Genomic DNA, 27,647 nt, shown 5'->3' on the forward strand with positions numbered 1-27,647 from the left:
AAAACAAAGACAAATAAAAAAGTTAAATATACCCCAAAATGGTACCAATGAAAATGTAAAAAAAAATAAGCTCTCATTGCTGTTTTACTCTCCACAGCAGTGTTGATGGAAAAGTAAAAACGTTATAGCTCTTGGATGGCAGGGATGAAAAAAAAAAGATTGCCACATTCTAAAGGCCTTAAAAGGCCATGGCTTTTAAGGGGTAATCCAGCTTTTCGATATTGATGACCTATGCTCATCAATTTCAGATCAGTTGGTGTGTGACACCCTGCACCACCACCAATCAGATGTTTATGGCAGCCGCCAGCACTGGAAACATACGCGCTCGTGTACTGTGGCTCCGCTCCCATTAAAAAAATTTTTTTGCTGCATACAGCTTTTACAGTTTTTTAATTTTGAATTCAGTAAAACTTGTTCTTCATTTATCTCTCGTTACTTTTTCTTTTGCATGACCTCATTGAGGTAGCACTTAATGCTATACGTGTGCCCACCTCATCCCTATGGCACCTGATAAGAGAACCCCTCTAACTGTGATGTATTCTTTTTTCATGTCTCTTTGTTTTGAAAACAAAAAATCAATAAAAAATGTTGATTATAAAAAAAAAAGAGAACCCCTCTAAACCAGACAAGTGGGTAGTATAGAGAAAGCCAAGATAAATCTTCTATTAGGGAGCCTCCCCTTCTGTTATCTAATGCCAAATGTGGTGGGCCCTGGGCTGTGCTGGACCTCAGTGTCCATTAAAAAACACTGATAAAAATATACATGGTAGCGAGAGTCCGCTGTTCATAATGTGATTTCTGTCTAGTTGAAGTTGGAGAAGGAGACGGATATGAAACAGACCACCAGGACTACTGTGAAGTCTGTCAGCAGGGAGGAGAGATAATACTTTGTGACACGTGTCCTCGTGCCTATCACCTTGTCTGCCTGGATCCAGAGCTGGAGAAAGCCCCTGAGGGCAAGTGGAGCTGTCCTCACTGCGTAAGAGCTTCCTTCATTCAGCAAATGTCTATAGTCTTAAAGAGGTCGTACAGGATGAGACAAACATGGCTGCTTTCTCACAGAAACAGCCTTACATCTGCCCATGGCTTGTGTCTGGTATTGCAGCTCAGCTCCATCGAAGCTGCAATACCACACACAACCCGTAGATAGGTGTGGTCTGTTTTTGGACAAAGGCAGCCATGTTCTGGCCATAGTGCAGCCTTAGGGACCTTTTACACCGGCCCGATGTTTGGGCCGATTATCTGGAACATCATTTGACCAGCAGTTGACCATGATTTATTTACTTTTTGAATGAATTCATAATGTCGTGTCTAGCTTGTTCACAGCGGAGGCACTTATTTCTTAGCCATGTAAAACAGGTGCCATGAATGTCTTAAGATAGATTTGAAATTCTGTTCTGATACTATGTTGAGTCTGACAAAAGAGATGAAAGAAAATTTATATTTAAAGGGGTTGTCCCACAAAATTCTAGATTTCTCGTGCATGGCATTGGGGGACACAGCACCATGGGTATATGTCCAACTACCACTAGGAGGCACTAGACACAAAAAGTGTTGGCTCCTCCCAGGTGGGCTATACCCTCTCCACAGGCACGAGGCTATTCAGTTTTAGTCTAGTGTCCGTAGGAGGCAGATCTGTCCTGCTTTTTTGCAGGTTCTGCTGTTTATTTTTATTCTTTTTTTCTCTCTTCCGCAGGTCGGTTTTTTTCCACCGTTATACCTGCTGCAGGCTGGGGCTCCATCGTGTTCCACTTTAGTTGCCCCCCCCTGCGGGCGCGTACTTCGGTACCATCGCCGGTCACCCAGTCCCCACGGACTGCATCCGCAGTGGCTTGCCGGCATTCCCACGGTTCCCGTGTTGAGTCTGCCGAAGGGGTGACCGTGCTGCGCCCGAAGACATCGGATGGTGAGTATACTCCCCTGTCCCTGTGTCCCTGCCCCAGGGTTAGGTTCCCTTCTGTGGCCAGGGGGATGGGATCCACCTTAGCTGGGGGTCCTGGGGAGCCTCTTCTTTCCTCCTAGCCAACCCCCTCCCCCTCCTGGGGGGGTTATATTCATTTTTTTCCTCCCTTCTTTTCCCCCTCGGTTGGTCTTTTCTCTCCTCCCTGGCCACAGTCTCTCCCTGGCTTCCCCGCTACTTTAGTCCCCGGCTTCTGCCGGGACTAGGCCTCATCTTCTATGGCCTGTCCCCGGCTCCCAGGTGCTCTGTTTGCCCTGATCTGCCTATCCCCAGGTGTCGCTTCTCCCCCCCTACCCTACTCACCTGCCATTGCACCTACCTGATTGTGGTGTGCACCTGTCTTGTTCTTTGTGGTACCGTGCGGCCCTACTGGGTTCCATTGTTAACGCGGTTGCTGTTGCACCTCTCTGGGTCTAGGGTGCACCATGCGGCCACATTGCTTCGATCTTAAATGTAGTTCCTCTAACACAGCCATATTTCTACTTTACAGGTTGTGTACCTGTACCCTCCGTATGCTGTCTCATTCCCAGATGCTGTGGCTATGTTTCCACTCTCCTTAGTTGGCAACATGCAGCCACTTTGCCCATATTTTAGGCGTATGTTTGTAGTACCCCAAGCGCTGGGCCCTGTGGTGCGGTCTGTAGCTCAGACAGTTTCTGTATCACTGGGTGTTTTCTGCCCACGGGTTCTAATCTGTGCTGCGGATGTTGGTTCCATCCATTTGGTTCTTCCATACATCTGCCACTCCTTTACTGTCGCGCTCATTGGTCTCCTTCTACCTCTCAAGGCACTGTCTGCGCCAGGCCCCCTTCGTTCAGCGTGTGCATGGTTTCCATGTCTGGCAGGTGTGGGCCAGCCCAACCCCCACCTTGTCGGTCTACTGCTACTTCTGGTAGCTCCAGTATATGACTGATCTGTCTGATCCGGCGGGTGGTCCTCATTCAACCACGCTCCCTACTCCGTGGCCAGGTGGTTGTTGGCCTTCGTGCTGTAGTTGCTCTTGCCTTCTCTTTACGGTACTACGGTATGCTGTGCTCCGCGTTACCCCATGTTATAGGGGAGTACTCGCGTTGTTTCCTAATTGCTGAGCGGCCCATTCCTGGTGAAGTACAAGGATCTCCACTGGATCTTCTACCTTGTTTGGACACGTAGCTGGTGGCATCGGCCGCGGCTGCGGTTTTCTGTCATCGCTGGATGTCCGCCACACGGAATCCTTCTGGGTCCACAGCTTTTATCATTGCTGGACGTCCTCCCTGATGGGTCAAGGACAGGACCTCTGAGCGCCACACACACCTGTCTGAATTTTCAGCTGATTGCTCTGGTATCGGACAGGGCCCCGTAGTTCCTTTGGGTCCAGGTGTTTTCGGTATTCCCTTGTATTTTCTGCTTAGTTGTGCTACATGGCGGAGGGGCAGTCCTCTTGGACCTTGCCGTCGTCTGCACCTGTCTGGTGCTTTCTCCCCCCTGGAAGTTTTCTGTATGCCGGTCGCAGCTGGTTTCTACATTTCTATGTAGGCTACCCCGGTTTTTTCATGGCGACTTCTGCATTCCTTATGCATATGGATGTCTGTCGTTTTGTGGTACATCCCGAGCTGCTGTACTTGCCCTCTCTGGGACAATGTTTAAGGTTTGCTGGTCAATATTCTTGGTACGGCTAGTTGTCCATGGCCAATGCCCCTTCCCCTATGGTGGTTTCTTTTCGCCTTTCCTGGATATTCTGGCTTGCGTTGTCTTCTGGTGGTTCAGCTTCTGGTTCCTTGTGAGCCCATACTGGGTACTCCTTTCTGGAGTCCCTGTCCCTGTTCATTTGAGGTCCTCTTGGGATTTGTGTCTCTTTTTCCAGCCTCCCACGTCAAGTACCTGGTATTGAGTGGTTTAGTGCTGCGGTTTGCAGTTCCACCGTATGGTCTCCTTCGGGAGGGACCTCCTCCTGTTGTAGGACCTTTCCTCTTTAGGTTTTTTGGAGTGCTCTCCTTCTACTCCCATGTCTCTCAGTCCAGTGTGTCCTGCCGAGGTTGCCTGGCCTGTATCTGGCTTCTTTTTTCCATGATACTTCACATGCCCAGTGTTTCCTCTGGTCTTACGCTTCACGGTGATATCTTGTTTTCGGAGGCTTGCGCCTCGTCTCCTGTTTTTGGGGACGCAGGAGCTATCGTTCTTTTCCTGGTTTTTTACCTACAACCCCCTCCTTCTCCAGGGTTGGCGGTTTCCTCTAGCAGCCTTGGGTTTTCACCTTTACATGGGGCGCTTAGCTTCTTTCCTGGCCTTGCGGTGAGGGGAGTCCCCTTCCTTCACATGTGAGCCTTGCTATGGCTCCCCCACTCGTTTGGTTTTCAGTGCTTCCCTGTTTCTTTTCTCCCCTGGCCTTTCAGGGGATGGCCACAGGTTTTTTGGGTCTGGAACAATGTAGAGCGTTGGGTAGTTTCACCACGCGGTGCTGTCCTAATTTTTTCTCCAGCCCTTGGCTGCGCTCTGTTTCCTTTTGCCACCTTCTTGCATTTGGGATTTTCTTCCAGTCATTTGTCCTGGGGTGCTGGCAGTCTTCCCTGCTTCTTCTGAGGTTTCTTCCTTGTTATGGAACCTCTTGCCCATCTCGTGTTTTTTCCCGTTGGGTCACATGGTTCTCCTGCACCTGTATGCCCAACCGGTGGCGCGTCTCTTCTTTTCCCTCCCTCGGGGACTGCTTTGGGACGTCCCATGGTGCTGTGTCCCCCAATGCCATGCACGAGAAAATTGGATTTTTTGTACTCACCGTAAAATCCTTTTCTCGTAGTAGGCATTGGGGGACACAGATCCCTCCCTATGTTTTTTCTTCCGCTTCTCCGGGCTGGTCTCTTGATCTTTCCCGGTACGGGAGTTGTTGGTTCTTTGCTTTTCTTCTCTCTCCTACTGCTTTTGGTACAAACTGAATAGCCTCGTGCCTGTGGAGAGGGTATAGCCCACCTGGGAGGAGCCAACACTTTTTGTGTCTAGTGCCTCCTAGTGGTAGTTGGACATATACCCATGGTGCTGTGTCCCCCAATGCCTACTACGAGAAAAGGATTTTACGGTGAGTACAAAAAATCCAATTTTTTCAAACCACCACCTGGATCTGAATATTTTTATGACTGTATGTAATCTAACATTTAGCATAGCCACTGAGCTGTTCAATAAAATTTATGTGTATAGTGCCACTTTCTTTTTGTTTTTTTCCTTATTCCTTGCCCACCTCACTGAGGTGGTCACACGCGTTCAGTTTAAATCTTCGACTATCGCCAGCCATATCTTCTGTTAGAAGCTGTGACAGTTACAGAGAGCGTGTTGCAGCAGAAAGGACATGTCCCCTGAGCTAGGGCATGCCCCTTGAGCTGCCAGTTTAAAATAAACCGGGGGTATCTTTGAATCCATCAGAGGTACAGGGCTGGTTCTAGCTTTGTTAGAAAGTGATTGTTATGTATTTTATCATGTCTTATTTTCGTTTTTTACATCAATGATGGCGTTCTGGAAGGATAGGGATTCATTGAGTCTTTTTTTGGTAGGTCCCTTGTGAGTTCTGTGTATGCAGAGGTTGTAGATGTTGTGGTTCTTGGAACATGCTGTATGTATGTAAATCTGGTAGGAACTGTCTCCCTATTGTTCTAGGAGAAAGAAGGCATCCAATGGGAGCCAAAGGAAGAAGAGGAGGATGAAGAGGATGCTGGAGAGGAAGAGGATGAAGAAGATGACCATATGGAGTTTTGTCGTGTCTGTAAAGATGGAGGGGAGCTCCTGTGTTGTGACACTTGCCCCTCCTCCTACCATTTGCACTGTCTTAACCCACCTTTGCCTGAAATACCAAACGGGGAATGGTTATGCCCGCGCTGCACTGTAAGTGGCCGTATGCCATGTTCACAACCCTCAGATTCACCTGTACACTTAGACCACACAATTTGCCATACCAAATGATTTGCCAGCTCTATCTTTTTTTTTTCCTTTTAAATCTTCTTTATTCCAACCATATTTATGCAAACACAGATTATAAAACATACATAAATATTTTATACTTGAATCCCATTTTAAACCTACCCCCACCCTAGAAAGCAAGAAGGAAGAGAAAGAGAAAAAAACCTTTTTTTAGCCATTTAACTTATCCATAATCTTCCATTTGCTCCATAGTCTACTATAAATATGCATTTATTTGATTTAATATAACCTGCTTTCTTAATGGATCTATGTAAGTTCATCATAATTATCCAATTATTGATAGTGGCCTCTCAGTTCTCATCCATCTTCTGGCCACTAATAAATGGGCCAAGAAAAGGGATTTGTACAGCATACTCATTATCTTTTGATAAAGTATGTCAATAAAAATTGACAAGGATAGTTTGAGACAAAAAATATCACCAATCAGTTCAATAAGGCCCTGCCAAAAAGGTTGGATTTTAGGACACCGCCACCACATATGGTTAATATCCGCTTTTCGGTTTTCACATCTTGGGCATACATATGAAAATCTTTGGAGCCGACAGTGCAGTTTATGTAGAATCATAAATTGAGTAACTCTCTGCGAAGGACTCCTCAAATAGTTACTCGCTTGCCAAAAGCTCCTCCATTGTTCCTCAGTTAAGGAACCTATATCCTTTTCCCATGAAATCTTACTATTACATCTCTCCCCCTTATTTATAACTACTCTTAGTTTTTTATATAAAGTTGAAACTAATCTATAATTACCCCTCCACCCCAAAAAAAATTCAACAGTTCATGTGAACACAATACCAAAGATTTCTTATTTTTAACTCCTTTAAAAATTGCAGATAATTATTATATCTAAAAAAAAGCTTTGCCTATCATCTCCTAAATTCCCTAGTAACTCTGCCCTAGACTTCAATACTCCATCCCTCATATATTGTGAAATATACCAAAAACCTTTTGATGTCCAATATCTAGCATCCCCAACAAAAGTAGTATCCCCCAGTGTTCATATTGAGAACAAAGGTAACCCTACCTCCCCTCCCACCTCCCTCTCCTTCCCTCCTCCGAAACAACGGCACAAGATTCGAATCTATGAATTTAAAAGTGTCCTTTGCTATATCTAACCCCAAATATCTGAAGCTTTCATGAGGGCCCAATATAAAGTTCTTATCTGTTACCTCAACCTTATCACTCAAGGGAAGTAAGATTGATTTGCTCCAATTGATTACTATACCTGAATACATACCAAAATCAATCATCATTGCCACAACATAATTTAAGTCCCTATTGGGATCACCGAGGAAAAAAAAGAAAATCATCTGCATATAATTATATTTTGTCCTCTCTCCCTCTAAGGCACAGAGTAAGGAGGAGAGAGGACATCCCTGTCTCACACCCCTTTCAAAGCTTTAAAGCTTTCAGACAGCTGGCCATTTAACAGATATTTGTGCTTTCAGTTCACTATAAATTATCTTCAGCCACTTTATAAATTCAGGACCAATACCAAGTTGACCCAAAATTTCCCACATAAAACCCCATTCCACACTGTCAAAAGCTTTTGTTGCATCTATTGACAAAATAGAGCAACGATCAGTATCATTCCCCACCCATTGGATGTTGGCAAAGATTCTTAAAAGGTTTAAAGATGTAGATCTTCCTGGGATAAATCCATTTTGATCTGGATGCACTAAGTTTGCAATTACCCCCTTCAGTTGCTTCACCAAAATCCTGGCCAGAATCTTACAATCATTATTCATCAGTGATATTGGTCGATATGATCCCGTATCTAAACTATCCTTACCCTTCTTAGGAATTAAGATGATCGTTGCTTCCCTCATTGAAGTAGGTAAACTAGACACTTGTTTTGAGTGTGAAAAAAACCCTCCATTAATCTCTTTGCCCAAAACCCCCTATATCTCTTATATAATTCTACAGGTAGTCCATCTGGACCTGCCGCTTTTCCAAGTGGAGATTCAGATATTGCTGATAAAACCTTATTTAATAAAATGGGTCGATCTAAGTCTTCCTGTTGGATAACGCTAAGTTTGGAATGTTAATGTCCCTCAGGGAGCCCATCAATCTGCCGTAATCTATTTGAATCTGTGTAGAATATAAATCTTTGTAATATTCCCTAAACACACCAAATCTTTTTCCTGGATCATTATGTATTATACCCCCTTATCTCAAATTGCAGCAATATTTGCCACTGTTTCCATCTTATTAATTATCCTAGAAAGACATTTACCTGGTCTACCCCCTTCCCAATATCTTCTAGATCTAACAAACAAGTCCATGTTCTGTGCTTTTTCACTGAGATAATTGTCGTAATTATTAGATGTCTAAGGCCAAGCCTCTCTTGTTTCCTCAGTTTTTTTTCTTTGAATAACCATCTCTTCCTCCTTATTTACCATTGCTATTTTTAAATCATGTTCCTTTTTCTTCTTTTTAATTCAATAATCTTTTATTTAGCAGCCCTCTTACATAAGCCTTGGCAGCATCCCCGACCATATTAACCCCAGCTGAATCCTTATTTGTTTTAAAGAAAAAGATTAACTCTCTTTCAAATTGCTCCTCTTGCCCCATTAAGTTGAGCCATGTAGGATTAAGGGTCCATTCACACATCCGTGTGTGTTTTGCGGATCCAAGGATCTGCGGATCCGCAAAACACGGACAGCAGCAATGTGCGTTCCACATTTTGCGGAATACCAATGAGAAACCTATGTGCTCGTTCAACTGTAAACAAGTTGGACAGATTTTCACCTCCCACCACCTCAGTAATCCAATTCTCAATACACTGTGTACAATTTACACCTTCCATTTTTTCAGGTATTCCGATCAATCTTATATTTGACCTCCTATTCCTGTTATCCAGATCTGTCATTTTCTTGCTAAGAAGGTCATTCTCCACTTTCAAACTCTTGAGATCTTTGACGATTCCAAGAGCTTGATCTTCTAATTCACTTATTCTTTGTTCTGCCTCATTTACTCTCTCACTAACTTTCCTGCAATCATCTATAATCAGCTGTACTTCACATTTTAATTCCCCCATTTGTTTCGTTATTATCTCCAACACATGGTTAGATTTATTCACTGCCGACATGATGTCAGATAATGGGAGAGTGTGACGTAGCCAACATATCTGTAGGACATGGTAATGATGCCTCTAATTCCTCTGTTTCCTCACTAGTCGCACCCAGATTTTTTGTTTGAGTTTTGGATCTAGACTGCCCCTTATTCACTAGAGCAGACGAAGCCTGGAGACATCCATCTAATTAACCTAACCGATCTCCTTTAGTTTTGGGCATATCTTTTCCAAATATCTAGGAGAGCCATACACTCCAGACCGCCTCTGCTCTACCACATTCTCTTTATCATCCTTTTTTTTTAACCATTTTAAGAGTTTTAAATCTTACTTAATAAGGCTATCAAGATTACTCTAAGATCCGTCCCCAAACAGATCACTCAATTCCTTGGGAATTCATTATTAGACAATAAGCCTCAATTGATAAAACAGACCGTCCACTCCGTTCAATGTCAGTTCATTAATAAATAGCAACCAGTGTTAAAGGGAACCTGTCATCAACTTTATGTTGACCTCACTGAGGGCAGCATAAATTAGTGACAGAAATGCTGATGTCAGCGGTGTGTCACTCATAAGCTAAAAGTAAGTGGTTGCTGAGAACCAGCATCTTAATCATTGCAGCCCAGACCTAGAAAAGAGTCAAATCTACCTGAGAAGAGTCCTGGTTATTCCTAATCTCCTGTTCTCCCTGTCCATCTGCTGATGATTGGCAGTTCTCTCCTAGAGAGAAAGGGAGAAAACTAGGTAGAAGACATCGGTCATCAGCAGGTGGGCAGGAGAGCAGGAGCTCATGAATAACCAGGACTCTTCTCAGGTGGCCGGGACTCTTTTCCAGGCCCAGTCTGCAATGATTGTGATGTTGGTTCTCAGCAACCACTTACTTTTAACTGATAAATGACAGACCGCTGAAATCATCTCACCTGTCTCTACTGTATGATGCAGTTAGTATGGGCAGCACAAAGGTGATGACAGGTTCCCTTTAATCAGTTGTCTGTCTTAGTTATTAAAGTTTGTTAGTATTACCCTTAAATCCACAACAAGTAGGACGCACAGTTCGTTAACTATTCATTAGCGGACTCCAGCTGAAATTAGTCCTTTATTAGCAAGTAAAATAATTAATAGTCATTCCAATACAGGTTATCAAATATAAAAATTGCAGAGGTTACAGGATTCCAGGGTTAGTTGATTCACTTCCAAACATTGGGGGTTAATACAAAATATCTTTATTCAAGGGGTCCACCCCAACAGAATAAAGGGGTTCAAATATTCAGCCCTTTTCAATATAACCAAGTGTGAACAATAAGGTTGTTGGAGTGCAGACTTCATCTCCCATAGGACATAAGCAGTCCTTTTGCAGAGTGCCCCTTAAATGTCTCTGTCCAATTAGTATGCGAAGTGGTTAATAATGTTATAGTAAATAACACCATCAAATGGTTGAGAGGGGTTAGTGGATTCATGGGGTACTTGAATAGATTTTCTAAACTTCGGCCAAACAACATGGCAAGCAGAACCCCCACTCCAATACCCCGGTATCTCACCACTCCTTTACTTCTCAGAGAGTGTATTTCAGAAAAACACACACATTCCAGCGCCTCTTCCACGCCGTCCGTCAAGCCCCATAATATATGAAAGAAGGTTATCTTCATCCAGGCGTCCCTCCACGTCCCGGTAGACCAGCGAAACTTCAGCATCCCCCGACTCTCTCGTTACCCTTCAGGTATCAGTCGTCACAGGAGTCGCACACCCTCATGAGAGAGATCATTCGGCAACCAAGCAGGGGCATCTGTCCGGTCCCAGAGGACGCCAGGGGTCCAGGTGGGGCTTCCCGCCAGGCGCTCCAGCATCAGCTCCGGCCAGCACACATAACGCGGGACAGGGAAGGGAGGTGGAGCTGCGGTTTGACGTGTTACACAACCCACGTCATGCCGGAACGCACTCCCCCCCCCCAGCTCTATCTTAAAGGGAACCTGTCACTGGGATTTTGTGTATAGAGCTGAGGACATGGGCTGCTAGATGGCTGCTAGCACATCCGCAATACCCAGTCCCCATAGCTCTGTGTGCTTTTATTGTGTAAAAAACCCGATTTGATACATATGCAGATTAACCTGAGATGAGTCCTGTACCTGACTCATCTCACGTACAGGACTCATCTCAGGTTAATTTGCATGAGTCAGGTACAGGACTCATCTCAGGTTCATTTGCATATGTATGAAATTGTTTTTTTTACACAATAAAAGCACACAGAGCTATGGGGACTGGGTATTGTGGATGTGCTAGCGGCCATCTAGCAACCCATGTCCTCAGCTCTATACACAAAATCCTGGTGACAGGTTCCCTTTAAGCTTATGTTGTTAGCTCCTTTAGTCGGGTAATATTCTAGAGTCCCCTCTGTAGACGTGGATCAATATCTGTCTTATAAGTCATTGCTGCCGCCTTGAATTATTCATAATGGTGTTCACAATACAATTCTACTCTTGTGTAAAGCTCGTACACTACAGAATTTGTGGATTTTTATCCAAGCCTTCAGAAAATGACACTATATGACACTTACTAATATAACCTGTGTTAATAAAATATATCAAATGGCACAGAAAATTAAGTCATGTCCCCTTGTTGCACAAATCCTCTGCGCTGTCCACACAGAAGACCTGTCCATAAGATGGCCACTAATGGAGGGACATGTGACCAGGCAGAAATAACTCCAAAGTTACTGAGCATTCTCCATTCAAATACACCACATCTGCCATCTACTCTTGCAATGTTGAATGTTTATTGCAGGTGCAGAGTGGAGAGAAATGGAGGAGACTAATGGATTTGCCTGGTCACATGACCCTCCATCAGCAGCCATTTTAGGAACAGAATCTCTGTGTGGACTGCACAAAAGACTTTACCAACAAAGGAGACTACCTTAGGAAATGTAGAACAGGGTGCAGAATATCAACCAAGACTATATTAGTAAGTGCCGTATAGTCATCTTACAAACACATTGGTCAACAGTAGCCAGAAAGTGGCCAACCCCTTTAACATTTGGTGATGTTCTGTTCCCACTTTGTTGAAGGCATCTGAAGATTATTTTCTAAAGAGAAGATTACCAGAAAATATGAAAGAGGCATTGATTAATTGTGAAACTGATAAAGACCCTCTTATTCCCCAGATATGACTGCTTAATGCAGATTATACATTATTAGCAGGGATATTAGCACATAGACCCTACAGGGTACTGAGGAGCGAAAAACACACGATTGCCAAGCTGTGTACATTACTATGATAGGATAACCACAAGAGAAATCTATAATAGCTACAATAAATGTCAAACAAAATCGTACCTTACCTTGAAAATGACATCTTGACTTAGAGGATATAATTAGCCATGCCTATAGCTGCTCTACACCCATTCAGTTATGTGGGACTGGCCTGCACTAACCAGACATGGCCACTACACAATATACACAGCTGTGCCTGGTTACAGCACACACAGGTCCTGCAAATAGCTGATCACTGAGGGTGCTGACATTGATGTATGAGGACAATGTGACTTTACTTGGTGAATCATTTTTCAGTATAACTTTATTGGGATCTGAGCTCTCATTTTCTAATTCACAGCTCCAAAACACCTATATGGAGGTAAATAATAACATTCTGGCTGCCTTCAGCCACCACTAGAGGGAGCTTAATTAGCTTAGTAAATAGACAGTATGCTCTTGAGCTCCCCCTAGAGGAGGCTGCAAAGTTTGTGATGACCAAGGAACAGAACAGCATTGGTCTGTTTTAATAGGGATAGGATGAGTTAGGTTATGGTGCGAAAAATCGGTATCACGAGGAGTGGTCTATTTTTTTCTATTACACCCCTGATACATAGATTAATATTTCATTATTCATAGTGTCCGCCCACCTCTGATACATAGATTAATATTTCATTATTCATAGTGTCCGCCTTTAAAAGGCAAAGTTCAAAGGATTCTTCATTGGGTATGGAGAGAACCCCCTACATGCATATCAGGACCTCCAGATGAGATCGATCCACTGATGCCACCTCCAAAGCCCATGGAAGGCATTCCGGAACGTGAATTTTTTGTCAAGTGGGCAGGACTCTCCTATTGGCACTGCTCATGGGTGAAGGAGTTACAGGTGAGAAAATAATTTTAAAATAATGCAAAAAACCCCCCACTAATATATTAATTTCCATTGTATTAAAGCCTGTCAGTTTAACCTGAGAAGTGCATTATATATGGCCGTCCAGGATATCAGAATGAGATGCTGCATGTCAGTGAATTAAAACATTCTTGTTTTGATTCAGAATCTTAAAGGGTTTCCCCAGAATTTTCAGATTGATGGCCTATCAATATGCAACCACTGGAGACAGAGGTTTCAGACTGTTAGGCCGCTTTCACATGAGCAAGTATTCCACGCCGGTGCAATGGGTGATGCGAACGCATTGCACCCGCACTGAATCCGCACCCATTCATTTCAATGGGTCTGTGCACATGAGCGATGTTTTTCATGCATCACTTCTGCGTTGAGTGAAAATCGCAGCATGTTCTATATTCTGCGTTTTTTCACGCAACGCAGACCCCATAGAAGTGAATAGGGCTGTGTCAAAAACGCATTGCATCCGCAAGCAAGTGCGGATGCGATTTTCACGGATGGTTGCTAAGACATGTCGTTAGTAAACATTTATGTGTTTTAATGTGTTTTGCATGCGCGTGATAAAAAAACTGAACAACGGAATGCAATCTAACTCACTGAACTTGCTTGCAGAATCGCGCAACGCATTCGGACCTAATCCGCGACATTCCTCTGCAAGGGGCCTAAGGTTTCATTCACGCGACCATATTTCTGGGTCTGCATTTGTTCCACAATTTTGCGGATGGCGTGCGGAACCATTCATTTCAACCGTGTGCTGTCCACCTCCGTAGTTCTGTTCTGCAGCCCCCCAAAAAATCGTGGGTAAGAATAGGCATTTCTATCATAAGGCTGGCCTTGTGCATTCCGCAAAATGTGGAAAGCACACGGCTGGTGCCCGTGTTTTGCGGACCGCAAAACCCTTACAGTTGTGTGAATGAACCCTTAGCTGTGAGGAGTAAGATCTTTATGGGTTCCCTCACATGTAAAAAAGAATGTTCCTGTTCACGGACAACAAGCAGTGTTCCTGAAGATGGTGAGTAACTGAAAGACTAGGTGTATTAGAAAAATGCAGAACCTTTACACCACCACCTTCTGTCCATTGAATCACTTCTCGCTTAAGAAAGACCCCTGCATGGGGCAACATGTTGCATATTTTTATTATGATGGATTCTTTCACCCGGCAGTGTGTTTGGTGACATCATCGGCTCTGATGGGCCGGCTTTAGCGCTGCCCTAGCCGTTTTACAGTCTAGGGCAACGCTAAAGTCCGTCCATCAGTGACGGTGACGTCACCGGCTCTCTGCTGGGCGGAAGCCTCTGCCTGGCAGCCCTCAGGAGAGCCCGGTACGTCACTGGATCTTCTGAAAATGCCTTTGCCCTGCGCGATTCAGCGCAGGGCAAAGGAGAACATGGGAGCATGAATTGCTCCGATGCTCTTGTCAGGGGGTGAAAATGGGGATATGTCCGGGTTCAGATCCTCAGGATAGGCCATCAGTAGCTGATCGGCGGGGTCTGACACTCTGCATCCCTTTTGATCAGCTGTTCTGTGTAGCTTTGTTGCTGGAAGTCCGCGCCAGAAGTACATAGCACAACATTATAGTGGAAAACTCTGTTAGGTAAGAAAAGTTGATTGTACACAGTAAAATCTGGAGATTAAATGACCTTGTCTGTCTGTCTGTCTGTCAGCTCGAGCTTTACCACACAGTGATGTTCCGGAATTACCAAAGAAAGAACGACATGGATGATCCACCTGCGTTTGATTATGGATCAGGGGATGAGGAAGGCAAGAGTGAGAAACGGAAAACGAAAGACCCTGAATATGCAAAAATGGAAGAGAAGTATTATCGATATGGCATAAAGCCGGAGTGGATGATGATACACCGGATAATGAACCACAGGTAGGAGACACGTCTCTTCTGCAGTTTCCGATCTTGTGTGGATCCGGTTGTCATTATTTCATTGCTATTTTTCATAGTAAATAAAGTTATGATAAATTTGTATATAATCAGTATAAAATGTTGAGTTGCTGTGTACATTACCTTGTACTGATTGGGAGTTACATCCAGTATCATCCAGTATGCTGGCGGAGACACTATGTACATATATTACTTATCCTGTACTGATCCTAAGTTACATCCTGTATTATACTCCAGAGCTGCACTCACTATTCTGCTGGAGGAGTCACTGTGTACATACATTATTTATCCTGTACTGATCTTGAGTTACACAATATATTATACTCCAGAGCTGCACTCCCTATTCTGTTTCATCTAAAAAAACAATCATAGGCTACTGCATAATGTGGATTACAAATTCCTCCATAGATAAAACAGCTTCTTACATGTTCCCTCCGGAATATTTATGAGCCTGTGAGCTGCCAGATGGCCACACAACGTGCGCATGTCACGTTGTGTGCTTTTCACACAACTTTATATATACACTAGTTTGTCTATTCTCACTCTCCTCCAGTGTATACTGGCTTCATATTTTTACAATACCCACCACTCATATTGCGGTACTACAGAAAGACACCCACCATCGGTAGGGTTGCATCGGTGTGCTCCGGTTCCACATTCACTCCTTTGGGAGACATCATATCTTTTATCATACCACCCGTATATCCTGTCCCTATATAACAATTCTTTCCACTGTAGAGACATACGTCCAATCTGCAGGTCACCTTAACCAGAGAGGGAACACAAAGAAGAAACGTTGTCATTATATAGCCACAGTGCTTTTCCACATATCACCTAAAAGTGATTAACATCCTAAAAGTAATCCCCCCATAAAGACACATATCAAAGGAAAAAAGGGATCCCTTAGCTCTTAAAGATGACTTACATTATGTTTAGCCCTCTTGGCTGTAATGCTTGCAGTGTATGAATCCATTTTGACTCCTTCCCTGTCACCGTCTCTATGAGCCAATAACCCTAAATCTCAATTGGTTAACAGATTGTCCCTTTTCTTTTAATTGGTAACTCCATAACCTCTTTCCTGGTTGTACTTTTCTGTTTATTAATCCTCTCTCTGATCTCCATAGTCGTTTCTCCCACATAAATGTTGCTTCCGGGGCACTGCATTGTGTACACCACCTAATCCGATCTACATGTGTATCTCTCTTCTATCCTGTAGACCTCTCCACTGTAAGGATGGGTAAACGCATCACCTTTTAACATACGTATTTCCACAGGTACAACATCCCAAACATGGAAAATTTCCTTTTTTGGTTTCATGAAACATGTCTGACCATCTTTTTTCATCATCCAATATCAGATTTGATTAATCTATCCTTCAGATTCCTATTCAGTCTATATGACATCAATGGATTCTGCTTGAACTCAATCACATCCGGATAACCCTTCTCATACATCGACCGATCCTGTCTCAAAAGTTGTGCTATTTTGGGGCTTAAATCTCCAAATCTACAGACAAAGGGTATACGTAACCCCTTGTCTTTCCTCTTCCTCGTACTTATCTCAATTTGTTTATCTCCTTTATCCTTTACCCTTTGTCCTCACCATTTTACCCAGGCAGCCTCCTGATATGAGCATGAGAGCATTTCATGCTCCGATATTCTCCTTTGCCCTGTGCTGAATCGCGCAGTTCAAAGGAGTTTTATGAAGTTTTGGTGACGTACCGGGCTCTCCATAAGGACTGGTAGGCGGAGGCTTCCGCCCAGCAGTGAGCCCGGTGGCGTCACTGGCTCTGATGGGCGGGCTTAAGCGCTAAAGCCCGCCACTCAGAGCCGGTGATGTCACCGGGAATAGCCCAGCAGTATCTTATTATAAACAAAAAAAGCTGTTGCCCTGCGCAATACAGGGCAAGGTACAGGGCAGGGCGATACAGGGCAAGGGAGAGCATTGGAGCATGAAAGTCGGACAACCCCTTTCAGTCAGTGTAGATATATTACGTTACTTATCCTACACTGATCCTAAGTTACATCTTGTATTATACTCCAGAGCTGCACTCACTATACTGCTGGTGGAGTCACTGTGTACATACAGTGGATATAAAAAGTCTACACACCTGTTAAAATGGCAGGTTTCTGTGATGTAAAAAAATGAGACAAAGATAAATCATTTCAGAACTGGTGGAGGGCAGAAAACAAAAAAAAAACCACTAAAATAATGTGGTTGCATAAGTGTGCACACCCTCTTATAACTGGGGATGTAGCTGTGTTCAAAATTAAGCAATGACATTCAAAATCATGTTAAATAGGAGTCAGCATACACCTGCCATCATTTAAATGCCTCTGATTAACCCCAAATAAAGTTCAGCTGCTCTAGTTGGTCTTTCCTGAAATTTTCTTAGTCGCATCCCATAGCAAAAGCCATGGTCCACAGAGAGCTTCCAAAGCATCAGAGGGATCTCATTGTTAAAAGGTATCAGTCAGGAGAAGGATACAAAAGAATTTCCAAGGCATTAGATGTACCATGGAACACAGTGAAGTCATCATCAAGTGGAGAAAATATGGCACAACAGTGACATTACCAAGAACTGGACGTCCCTCCAAAATTGCTGAAAAGACGAGAAGAAAACTGGTCTGGGAGGCTACCAAGAGGCCTACATCAACATTTAAGGAGCTGCAGGAATATCTGGCAAGTACTGGCTGTGTGGTACATGTGACAACAATCTCCCGTATTCTTCATATGTCTGGGCTATGGGGTAGAGTGGCAAGATGAAAGCCTTTTCTTACGAAGAAAAACATCCAAGCCAGGCTACATTTTGCAAAAACACATCTGAAGTCTCCCAAAAGCATGTGGGAAAAGGTGTTATGGTCTGATGAAAGAAACCAAGGTTGAACTTTTTGGCCATAATTCCAAAAGATATGTTTGGCGCAAAAACAACACTGCACATCACCAAAAGAACACCATACCCACAGTGAAGCATGGTGGTGGCAGCATCATTCCAACGGGATGTTTTTCTTCAGGTGGAACTGGGGCCTTAGTTAAGCTAGAGGGAATTATGAACAGTTCCAAACACCAGTCAATATTGGCACAAAACCTTCAGGCTTCTGCTAGAAAGCTGAACATGAAGAAGGACCTTCATCTTTCAGAATGACAACGACCCAAAGCATACATCCAAATCAACCAAGGAATGGCTTCACCAGAAGAAGATTAAAGTTTTGGAATGGCCCAGCCAGAGCCCAGACCTGAATCCGATTGAAAATCTGTGGGGTGATCTGAAGAGGGCTGTGCACAGGAGATGCCCTCGCAATCTGACAGATTTGGAGTGTTATTGCAAAGAAGAGTGGGCAAATCTTGCCAAGTCAAAATGTGCCATGCTGATAGACTCATACCCAAAAAGACTGAGTGCTGTAATAAAATCAAAAGGTGCGTCAACAAAGTATTGCTTTAAGGGTGTGCACACTTATGCAACCATATTATTTTATTTTTATATTTTTTCTTCCCTCTACCTAAAAGATTTCAGTTTGGTTTTCAATTGAGTTGTACAGTTTATAGGTCACATTAAAGGGGGAAAAAGTTCTGAAATGATTTATCTTTGTCTCATTTTTTTACATCACAGAAACCTGACATTTTAACAGGGGTGTGTAGACTTTTTATATCCACTGTATATTACATTAGATATCCTGTACGGATCCTGAGTTACAGACTGTATTATACTCCAGAGCTGCACTCACTATTCCTCTAGTTGTCATTTGAAGTCAACTCACAATGCCTTATCAGATTAGCTGAGCTAATGCTAGTGCAGTTTCTTTCCTACGTCATTATACTATACAGGGCCTGGTCTAAATATGTTACTTCAGAAAATTCAGATCATCAGTGCAAACATTGTGCAGACACTGAACAAGCAGTGAATGCCGAGGTTCTCTTGGTTTCCACTGTCCAATTCTGCTAGTGCTGACCCTTTAGAGCCACTAAGGATCCCCACCTCTGCATATCATACCCTGCTCCACATGATACTCCACTCCTATTGTTCAACACTTTTTTTTTGTTTGTTTCTGAGATCTTTCAATTTGACCAACATGATCTGGGTGATCACTCCCATCATTAGAATCACGGACTCTTAAGGGTACATCTACACAGTGATTTTGGCGCTACCAAAGTTCGCAGCATAGAAATGAACGGGTCGCACTTTGACTTGCACATTTGCTGTAACACGCAAATTGCAATAAATCCAGCATTGTTGGAATTTTTACAATTCATGTGTCGCGATCACAGCAAATGTGCGAGTTGCTCTGTGACCCATTCCTATGGCAGCCCCACTACACTGCCATCTTTGGTCGTGTGACCGCTGTCCTTGCCAAAAGAGCCATGTAGACGTAGCCTAGTAGTTAAGTCTGGTAACTGGAAATACAATCATTTCTTTTATACAGATGTAGCCAGCAGTATCTTGACACCAGGCACACCAGGATAGCCGGTTTACTGTAATTGTTGTATTACTGTAATGTAAATTTTGCTCCGTTAACACGTGAAGCCAGGCAAGATCACGTCGTCCACATCTGGACATTATTAACGGCCACAAAGCTGAATGTGACCTTGATAGCAAAACACCTCACATAAAAGATCTTTATAGCCGGTAGAGTCACAGTTTGGTGGCGACTCTATTAAGACATCTCTCATAAATGTGACAGCAGAAAACACCAAAAATGACTTGGTGTTCTATGAGGAGCTATGCCGTCTGAATCTTTAAGCAGTATGTGTATCGTCAAATTAATTTCTTTGCTCTCATTGCTTCATGAGCACAGTAAGTGCCACTTATCCTTAGTGATCCTGAAGGTGCAAGTAGAATGGTGATTGTGTGTATACTTGTAAGATAGCCGGTCCTCACTGTTGTCAAGAACTGTCTTACGCCTGCCTCTACGTGTGTTATTTACTGTACATGCACTGCAGTTGAGACGCCCATTTATGATTAGCTGTAAGGTAAAATTTTTACAAATATTAAGCCCAAAAAACTTTCAAAGCCATGCACTCATCACAAGATCAGGAATTTGATAAATGCAGCTGATTTACCTGCAAATGTGTGATTGAGATCATGCTGGGACTTCCAGCTGAGATAGAGTGAAAGAGCTGCTTCATTCTATATATGGACACAGAGCTTTTTACTTGGCTGCTGTAAAGACCATAGATTGTGAATTTCTGGTTACAGATATGACTGTTTTACTTTGGGTCTGTAGTGCTTTCTGTATTATGGATATGCTGACACATAGGCAGTGTCTCCATAGGAACCTATCTGCGGCAGCCTCAGATCATTTAGGAGGACCGAGGCTGCCGTACGCACTATCCAGCAACCCTGATCACCACTAGGGGGAACCATTGCACACCCAGGAGCTCCCACGATTTGACCATGCCATCTGAAAGGTTAAATGTGTGCAATCAACATTATTGTCGATCGTAGACATTAGCCCCAGATGTCTTCTGTTTAAAACAGCAGGCACTCATAAGTGGGCGGCATCTTTAAAACCTGCCTATTGCTGTACATATACAGTACAGACCAAAAGTTTGGACACACCTTCTCATTCAAAGAGTTTTCTTTATTTTCATGACTATGAAAATTGTAGATTCACACTGAAGGCATCAAAACTATGAATTAACACATGTGGAATTATCAACATAACAGAAAAGTGTGAAACAACTGAAAATATGTCGTATTCTAGGGTCTTCAAAGTAGCCACCTTTTGCTTTGATTACGGCTTTGCACACTCTCTTGATGAGCTTCAAGAGGTAGTCACCTGAAATGGTCTTCCAACAGTCTTGAAGGAGTTCCCAGAGATGCTTAGCACTTGTTGGCCCTTTTGCCTTCACTCTGCGGTTCAGCTCACCCCAAACCATCTCGATTGGGTTCAGGTCCGGTGACTGTGGAGGCCAGGTCATCTGGCGCAACACCCCATCACTCTCCTTCATGGTCAAATAGCCCTTACACAGCCTGGAGGTGTGTTTGGGGTCATTGTCCTGTTGAAAAATAAATGATGGTCCAACTAAATGCAAACCGGATGGAATAGCATGCCGCTGCAAGATGCTGTGGTAGCCATGCTGGTTCAGTATGCCTTCAATTTTGAATAAATCTCCAACAGTGTCACTAGCAAAGCACCCCCAAAACCATCACACCTCCTCCTCCATGCTTCACGGTGGGAACCAGGCATGTAGAGTCCATCCGCACAATAACACAGTGGTTGGAACCAAAGATCTCAAATTTGGACTCATCAGACCAAAGCACAGATTTCCACTGGTCAAATGTCCATTCCTTGTGTTCTTTAGCCCAAACAAGTCTCTTCTGCTTGTTGCCTGTCCTTAGCAGTGGTTTCCTAGCAGATATTCTACCATGAAGGCCTGATTCACACAGTCTCCTCTTAACAGTTGTTCTAGAGATGCGTCTGCTGCTAGAACTCTGTGTGGCATTGACCTGGTCTCTAATATGAGCTGCTGTTAACCTGCGATTTCTGAGGCTGGTAACTCGGATGAACTTATCCTCCGCAGCAGAGGTGACTCTTGGTCTTCCTTTCCTGGGGCGGTCCGCATGTGAGCCAGTTTCTTTGTAGCGCTTGATGGTTTTTGTGACTGCACTTGGGGACACTTTCAAAGTTTTCCCAATTTTTCAGACTGACTGACCTTCATTTCTTAAAGTAATGATGGCCACTCGTTTTTCTTTACTTGGCTGCTTTTTTCTTTCCATAATACAAATTCTAACAGTCTATTCAGTAGGACTATCAGCTGTGTATCCACCTGACTTCTCCACAACGCAACTGATGGTCCCAACCCCATTTATAAGGCAAGAAATCCCACTTATTAAACCTGACAGGGCACACCTGTGAAGTGAAAACCATTTCAGGTGACTGTCTCTTGAAGCTCATCAAGAGAATGCCAAGAGTGTGCAAAGCAATAATCAAAGCAAAAGGTGGCTACTTTGAAGAATCTAGAATATGACATATTTTCAGTTGTTTCACACTTGTTTGTTATGTATTTAATTCCACATGTGTTAATTCATAGTTTTGATGCCTTCAGTGTGAATCTACAATTTTCATAGTCATGAAAATAAAGAAAACTTTTTGAATGAGAAGGTGTGTCCAAACTTTTGGTCTGTACTGTATATCGGTGGTCGGGAAGGGGTTAAGATGGGTCTATTTTAGACCAAAATATTGTGCCTGCACTATTTTCAGTTTGTACCAGATTTACGATTAGGATTGCTTTCTGTGTCCAAATCCGTGATGTTGTTTTAAAAAATGGTGCAGGGAAGATGCGGCACAGTAGTGTTTTATACTATCGTTATACCACTTTTTACACCACCTTGGAGCTGGTATAGTTTTTGTCCAAAAGATGCACCAAAAACTGCAACAAATCAAGGCGCAAAATAGGACTAGGCAAAATGATGGTGCAAAAGTTGTCTAAAAAAAACGTTTTGGTATATTATATATATTTTTGGTATATTATATATTTTTACATACTGTATGTATTATATACGAAATTTTGTACTAGCCAATTAGATGTTCTCAACAAGTCAATGGGTAAAATTGTATAAGAAGGAAGACTGAAGTAAGGTTAGGGGTGAATGGACTAAAGGAAATGAACTGAGATGAATGAACTGAGGTGACATCATTCTGCGTATAAGCAGGTTCATTCATTATAAGAGCTAAAACCTTGCAGTATCTGGGCCTGATAATCGGAATAAAGCTTCATTTTTGGAAAAGGATTGAGCATTGCTGCCATCATCATTCATCATTTTCTTCATCACTCTTCTTAACAACACCAGGCTTCCCTTTAAAGCATATGTCTACATTTAGTTAGAAGAGGGCTAGTTCTAACCGTAATTCAACATCTCAGTCCTTATTTCTGGGACTTTCATTCATGGACAAGTGTTAGTCACATTATGATTGCTTCTGTGGTTCTAGTTCTTCCCCCTACATCAACCATCATCTCATCCCAAGACAGGAGAATCTGGCTCTTGTGCACCACCGAGTGCACATATTTTCCCTTTCATTGTTGTGTCTGTAGAGAGGAGGAGCCTAAGGACCACCCATGAGGACACTCCCAGCCTCAACAGTTTCTTGCCCTGTTTCTTGTTTTTTTGCAAATCTGACTTGTCATTTTATGTGGAATGCTTTTACTTATCCAAGTCATTCTGAGATGGTTTTCTCGTGACACATTTTACTTCCTGTTAGTGATACATTTGAGTCAATATGTTTTACCTTTATTTATAAAAAAAATCCAAAATTTACTGAAAATTTTGAAAGGTTAGCAGTTTTAAAATTTTAATTTCTCTGCTTTTAAGGCAGATAGTAATACCTTATAAATAGGTATTACTTTACATTTCCCATATGTCTACTTTATGTTGGAATTATTTTGTAAATTATATTAAATTTTTTTGGGACTTTAGAAGGTTTAGAATTTTAGAAGCAATTCTTAAAATTTTTAAGAACATTTTTAGAACCCACTTTTTTAAGTATCCGTTCAGTTATGAAGTCACTTTGTGGGGCATATATAGTAGAAACCACCCATAAATGAACCCATTTTAGAAACTACAGTTATTCAAAACTGATTTTACAAACATCGTTAACCCTTTAGGTGTTCCACGAGAATTAAAGGAAAATGTAGGTGAAATTTCTAAATTTCACTTTTTTTCTTCTTCAGATTTTCCATTTTAATACATTTTTCCTCTAACACAGCAATGCTTAACAGCCAAACAAATATTATTACCCAGATTCTGCAGTTTACAGAAACACCCCATGTGTTGTCATAAACTGCTGTATGGGCGCACAGCAGGGCTCAGAAGTAAAAGGAGCGCCGTGTGGTTTTTGGAGGGCAGATTTCACTGGGATAATTTTTAGTTGCCAAGTCTCCTTTAAAGACCCCCTGATGCATTACAGTTGAAACTCCCAAAAAGTGACCCCTTTTTGGAAACTACAGGATAAGGTGACAGTTTTATTGGTATTATTTTGGGGTACATATGATTTTTAATCTCTCAATATTACGCTTTTTGTGAGGCAAGGTAACCAAAAAATTGGTGTTCTGGCACAGTTTTTTTTTTTTTTTTACGGGATAGATGTGTTGATGTTTTTTTTATAGAGCAGGTCATTACAGATGTGACCATACCAAATATCACTACTTTTAATTTTTTACACAGTAAAAGCATTTTTGAAAATTAAAAAAAATCTTGTTTTCCAAAAGCTATTTTTACATTTTTTTTTCGGGCAATTGTCTTATGTAAGGGCTCTTTTTTGATGACTTTTTGATCTCTTGGTACTACACTTTTTGTGAGGCAGGGTGACCCAAAAATGTTTTGGCACATTTTTCTCTTTTTTTTTTTTTTTTTACGGCGTTCACTTGACAGGGTTGATTATGTGATATTTTTACAGAGCCAGTCGTTACGGATGCAGCTATATCCAATATGTTTGGTTTTCTTCTTTTTTTTTTTCATTTTATTTTTCTATTTTTTTAAATGTTATATGTCTGTTATGGGAAAGGGGCATTTTTTTTAACTTTTTATTTTTGTCCCACTGTAGGACCTAAACTTTTGGGGGTCCTACCCCTCTACAATGCATTACAATACATTGTGTATTAATTACACTGATAGCCTGCCTATGAGACCCAGCCTGGGGGATGGATCTCGTAAGCTCCCGTAGGAGGCAAGCCCTGATGCCTGTGTAAGGCCTGTGTAAGGCATGGGGCTGCTGTTACAGCCATCACGTTCCTGTCACTGCAGAGCGGGTAGCCGATGGAGTGGGGTAGGGTGCCCATATCCTCCACAAACTCTGTGCATGCCACGGTCAGCTTTGACCGTGGCATACAAGGTCTTAATACGCCAGCATCGGTGTCTTCACAGTGGGGCCCCTGCTGCTAAATGAGTGGGCACAGCTCCTGCTGGGACTTAAGTCGCTTCCTGAAAATCCGTACATGTACGGTGCTGTTATCCTACGGGTTAAAGTAAATGTGTCATCAGAAAATGACCTATTGTTTAAATCATGTTTTTATATTTAACATATTTTTTAACAATTTCTGGTGGTGTTATTTTTAATATGTCACAAAATTTAAACAAAACCCATAAAATCCTGCAGTTTTTGTACTGGCCACTAAATCTAATAGTAGGTGCCACTTCTTGGTCTGTACAGATCACTTTATTGCAGTTACCTGCTTATCTATACACAGAGGTGATAACATGTTATATCATTACAGGCAGCATTGGAATGACAGATAGGAGGATCCACCATTCACAATAGGTGATTGTCACATCGTATCTATTCTTTCCTTGTACAATGACCTCTGCACAGGTCACAGAGAATGTCTAGAAAACTCTCCCATAGGAGTCAATGAGGTCCCCTCCTGACCATTGTGTCTATGGACCACATGGCTGTCGTAAAGCAATTTTCTTAATGCTTTCTAAATGCAGTTAAGAACAGCTCAGGCAAGATGGCCGCCCCCATAATCATGTTCAGGAAGTAGAATAAAGAAATCTGCAATCAGAGAATAAAATCAGATTTTAAAAAAGGATATTTATTGCTATCTGGTTTTAGCTGGCAGAGAAAAAAATTGGTGACTCATTTCATTTAACAGATTCCAACTGGTGGCCCATTGGCTCTGTTGAGAGTTGTAGTTTTCCCAAACAGCCAGAAAGCTACAGGTTGGAAAGCACAGCTCTGTAGTGAAAATTACTTTATTAATGTTCCCAAGGATGACCTCAGTATCATTACTGTGATTTGCTTTCTTATTTCCATGGCATATTCTCATTACATTATATGAGTTTACGTTGCATATTTATGTCTTCCATGAAATACTGTATATCCTATTAGCCTTTCTGCCTGTTGAGCCATTATCTCACCCACTGAATACAGGCCAGGTAATTGTATAATTTACGACTGAGAACATTTAAAGGTAGTCAGTCAGCAGTTTTGACCATGTTGAAAACATTAGTTAAGAGCTGGAGAGAGCAGTACAAAGATACCTTTTGCAGAGTTTTTCTCATCAGAGGTAGTAAGAATATGACGTTTTATTCTACAAAATTCTGCCCTTTCAAGTGCCCAATGTAGAGCACTCATATTTTTGTGGCGCTTTCCTCATCAGAAGTAGTGTTAATATGAAGTTTTATTCTATCAAATACTTCTCTCTCAAATGCCCAGGGAGGTGCTTTACTGTGAAGTGCTCTCTACATTGAGCTTCTTCACAGTCACTCCCCTCGGCTCTGACTGACAGTTGTAGCATCCAACCAGGTAGCATCTGCCACCACTCAAAGGAAAGAGGAGGGGCTGTGAAGCAGCTCAATGCTGAGAGTATGTCACAGTAAAGCACCTCCCTGGGCATTTGAGAGAGAAGTATTTGATGGAATAAAACTTCATATTCACACTACTCCTGATGAGGAAAACTACACTAGTACTGCCTAGTACTGTCGGTGGTTTAGCATCGTCAGCAGTACTGACAAACTCCCTTTAAGGATGGAATAGTAAAGTAAGATATTAAAAATCCCTGTGTTCAATAATTTTAATTGTGTATATGGTGAAGTACTCGGGACTTTAAATCTGAGATCATCGTCATGGCAACACACATTTCAAGCAAATTGATGTTGTGACTACCTACAGCTGGAGTGACAGAAGAATATATTTTTTTTTCTTTCAAACCCTGTAATTGTAATGATATTAAACATATGATTAAAATCTGAAAAGTGAGACTGCAATTAAGAATGCATGATACATCAATTCAGTCCGCGTGAGCTATGCTGGCATCTGATTATTAAAAATAGTTTCACTGTCGACTTAACACCTAATGTTATTATTAGTATTACTCAAGACATAGGTGCCAGACCTGCACCTGGGCTTCTTAAAGGAAAACTCCATCTGTAATGCTGCCAATTCAGTTACATGTTGTACTGTAAATAAGAAGAACTAGACTGACTTTTCAGTTCTGAGCAGCCATGTTTTATTCTCACTGTCAGGAAGCTGTTTTATTAATTAGTGCTGTCTGAATGACCATGATTCCCAAAAAGGGTCAGACTTTCTGAACCTAAATTATCTACAGGGATACAGTGCTAGCTGTGCTTAAATAATTTACAGGGAGGCAGTACTGCCTGAACCTACATTATTTACAGGGAAAGATAGAATGAAGGCGATACAAGAAGACAGTATTTATAGGGAGAGGAGGTAGTACTATCGGAGTCTAGATCATTTATAAAGATTGTACCTATGTTATTTAAAGGGAGGCAGTACTATCTGTGTCTACATTATTTACAGGTAGAGACAGGCAGGCAGTACCATCTGTACCTACATGATTTACAGGTAGAGACTGGGAGACTGTACTATCTGTGCCTACTGTACATCATTTACAGATAGAGACAGGGAGGCAGTACTACAGTATCTGTACCTACATCATTTACAGGTAGAGGCAGGGAGACCGTACTATCTGTACCAACATCATTTACAGGTAGAGACAGGGAGACCGTACTATCTGTACCAACATCATTTACAGATAGAGACAGGGAGGCAGTACTATCTGTACCCACATCATTTACAGGTAGAGGCAGGGAGACCGTACTATCTGTACCAACATCATTTACAGGTAGAGACAGGGAGGCAGTTCTGTCTCTGTATATCATTTTCAGGGAGAGAAAG

At 42.4% G+C, this 27,647-nt stretch overlaps 1 protein-coding gene across 1 annotated transcript in view; it reads left to right on the top strand.

The window, feature by feature from the left end:
• LOC122923815 (chromodomain-helicase-DNA-binding protein 5) overlaps positions 1–27,647 on the top strand; it is a gene marked incomplete at its 3' end in the record, with an annotated part of 156,264 nt that overhangs the window by 71,445 nt on the left and 57,172 nt on the right. Inside the window, exons 8-11 of the mRNA XM_044274662.1 lie at positions 807–979; positions 5,582–5,806; positions 12,900–13,100; positions 14,783–14,994. Of these exons, the coding sequence (XP_044130597.1) occupies positions 807–979; positions 5,582–5,806; positions 12,900–13,100; positions 14,783–14,994 (811 nt within the window). The remainder of the gene's footprint in view (positions 1–806; positions 980–5,581; positions 5,807–12,899; positions 13,101–14,782; positions 14,995–27,647) is intronic.

This window comes from Bufo gargarizans, unplaced genomic scaffold (assembly GCF_014858855.1).
Source record: "Bufo gargarizans isolate SCDJY-AF-19 unplaced genomic scaffold, ASM1485885v1 original_scaffold_1960_pilon, whole genome shotgun sequence".
NCBI lineage: Eukaryota > Metazoa > Chordata > Amphibia > Anura > Bufonidae > Bufo > Bufo gargarizans.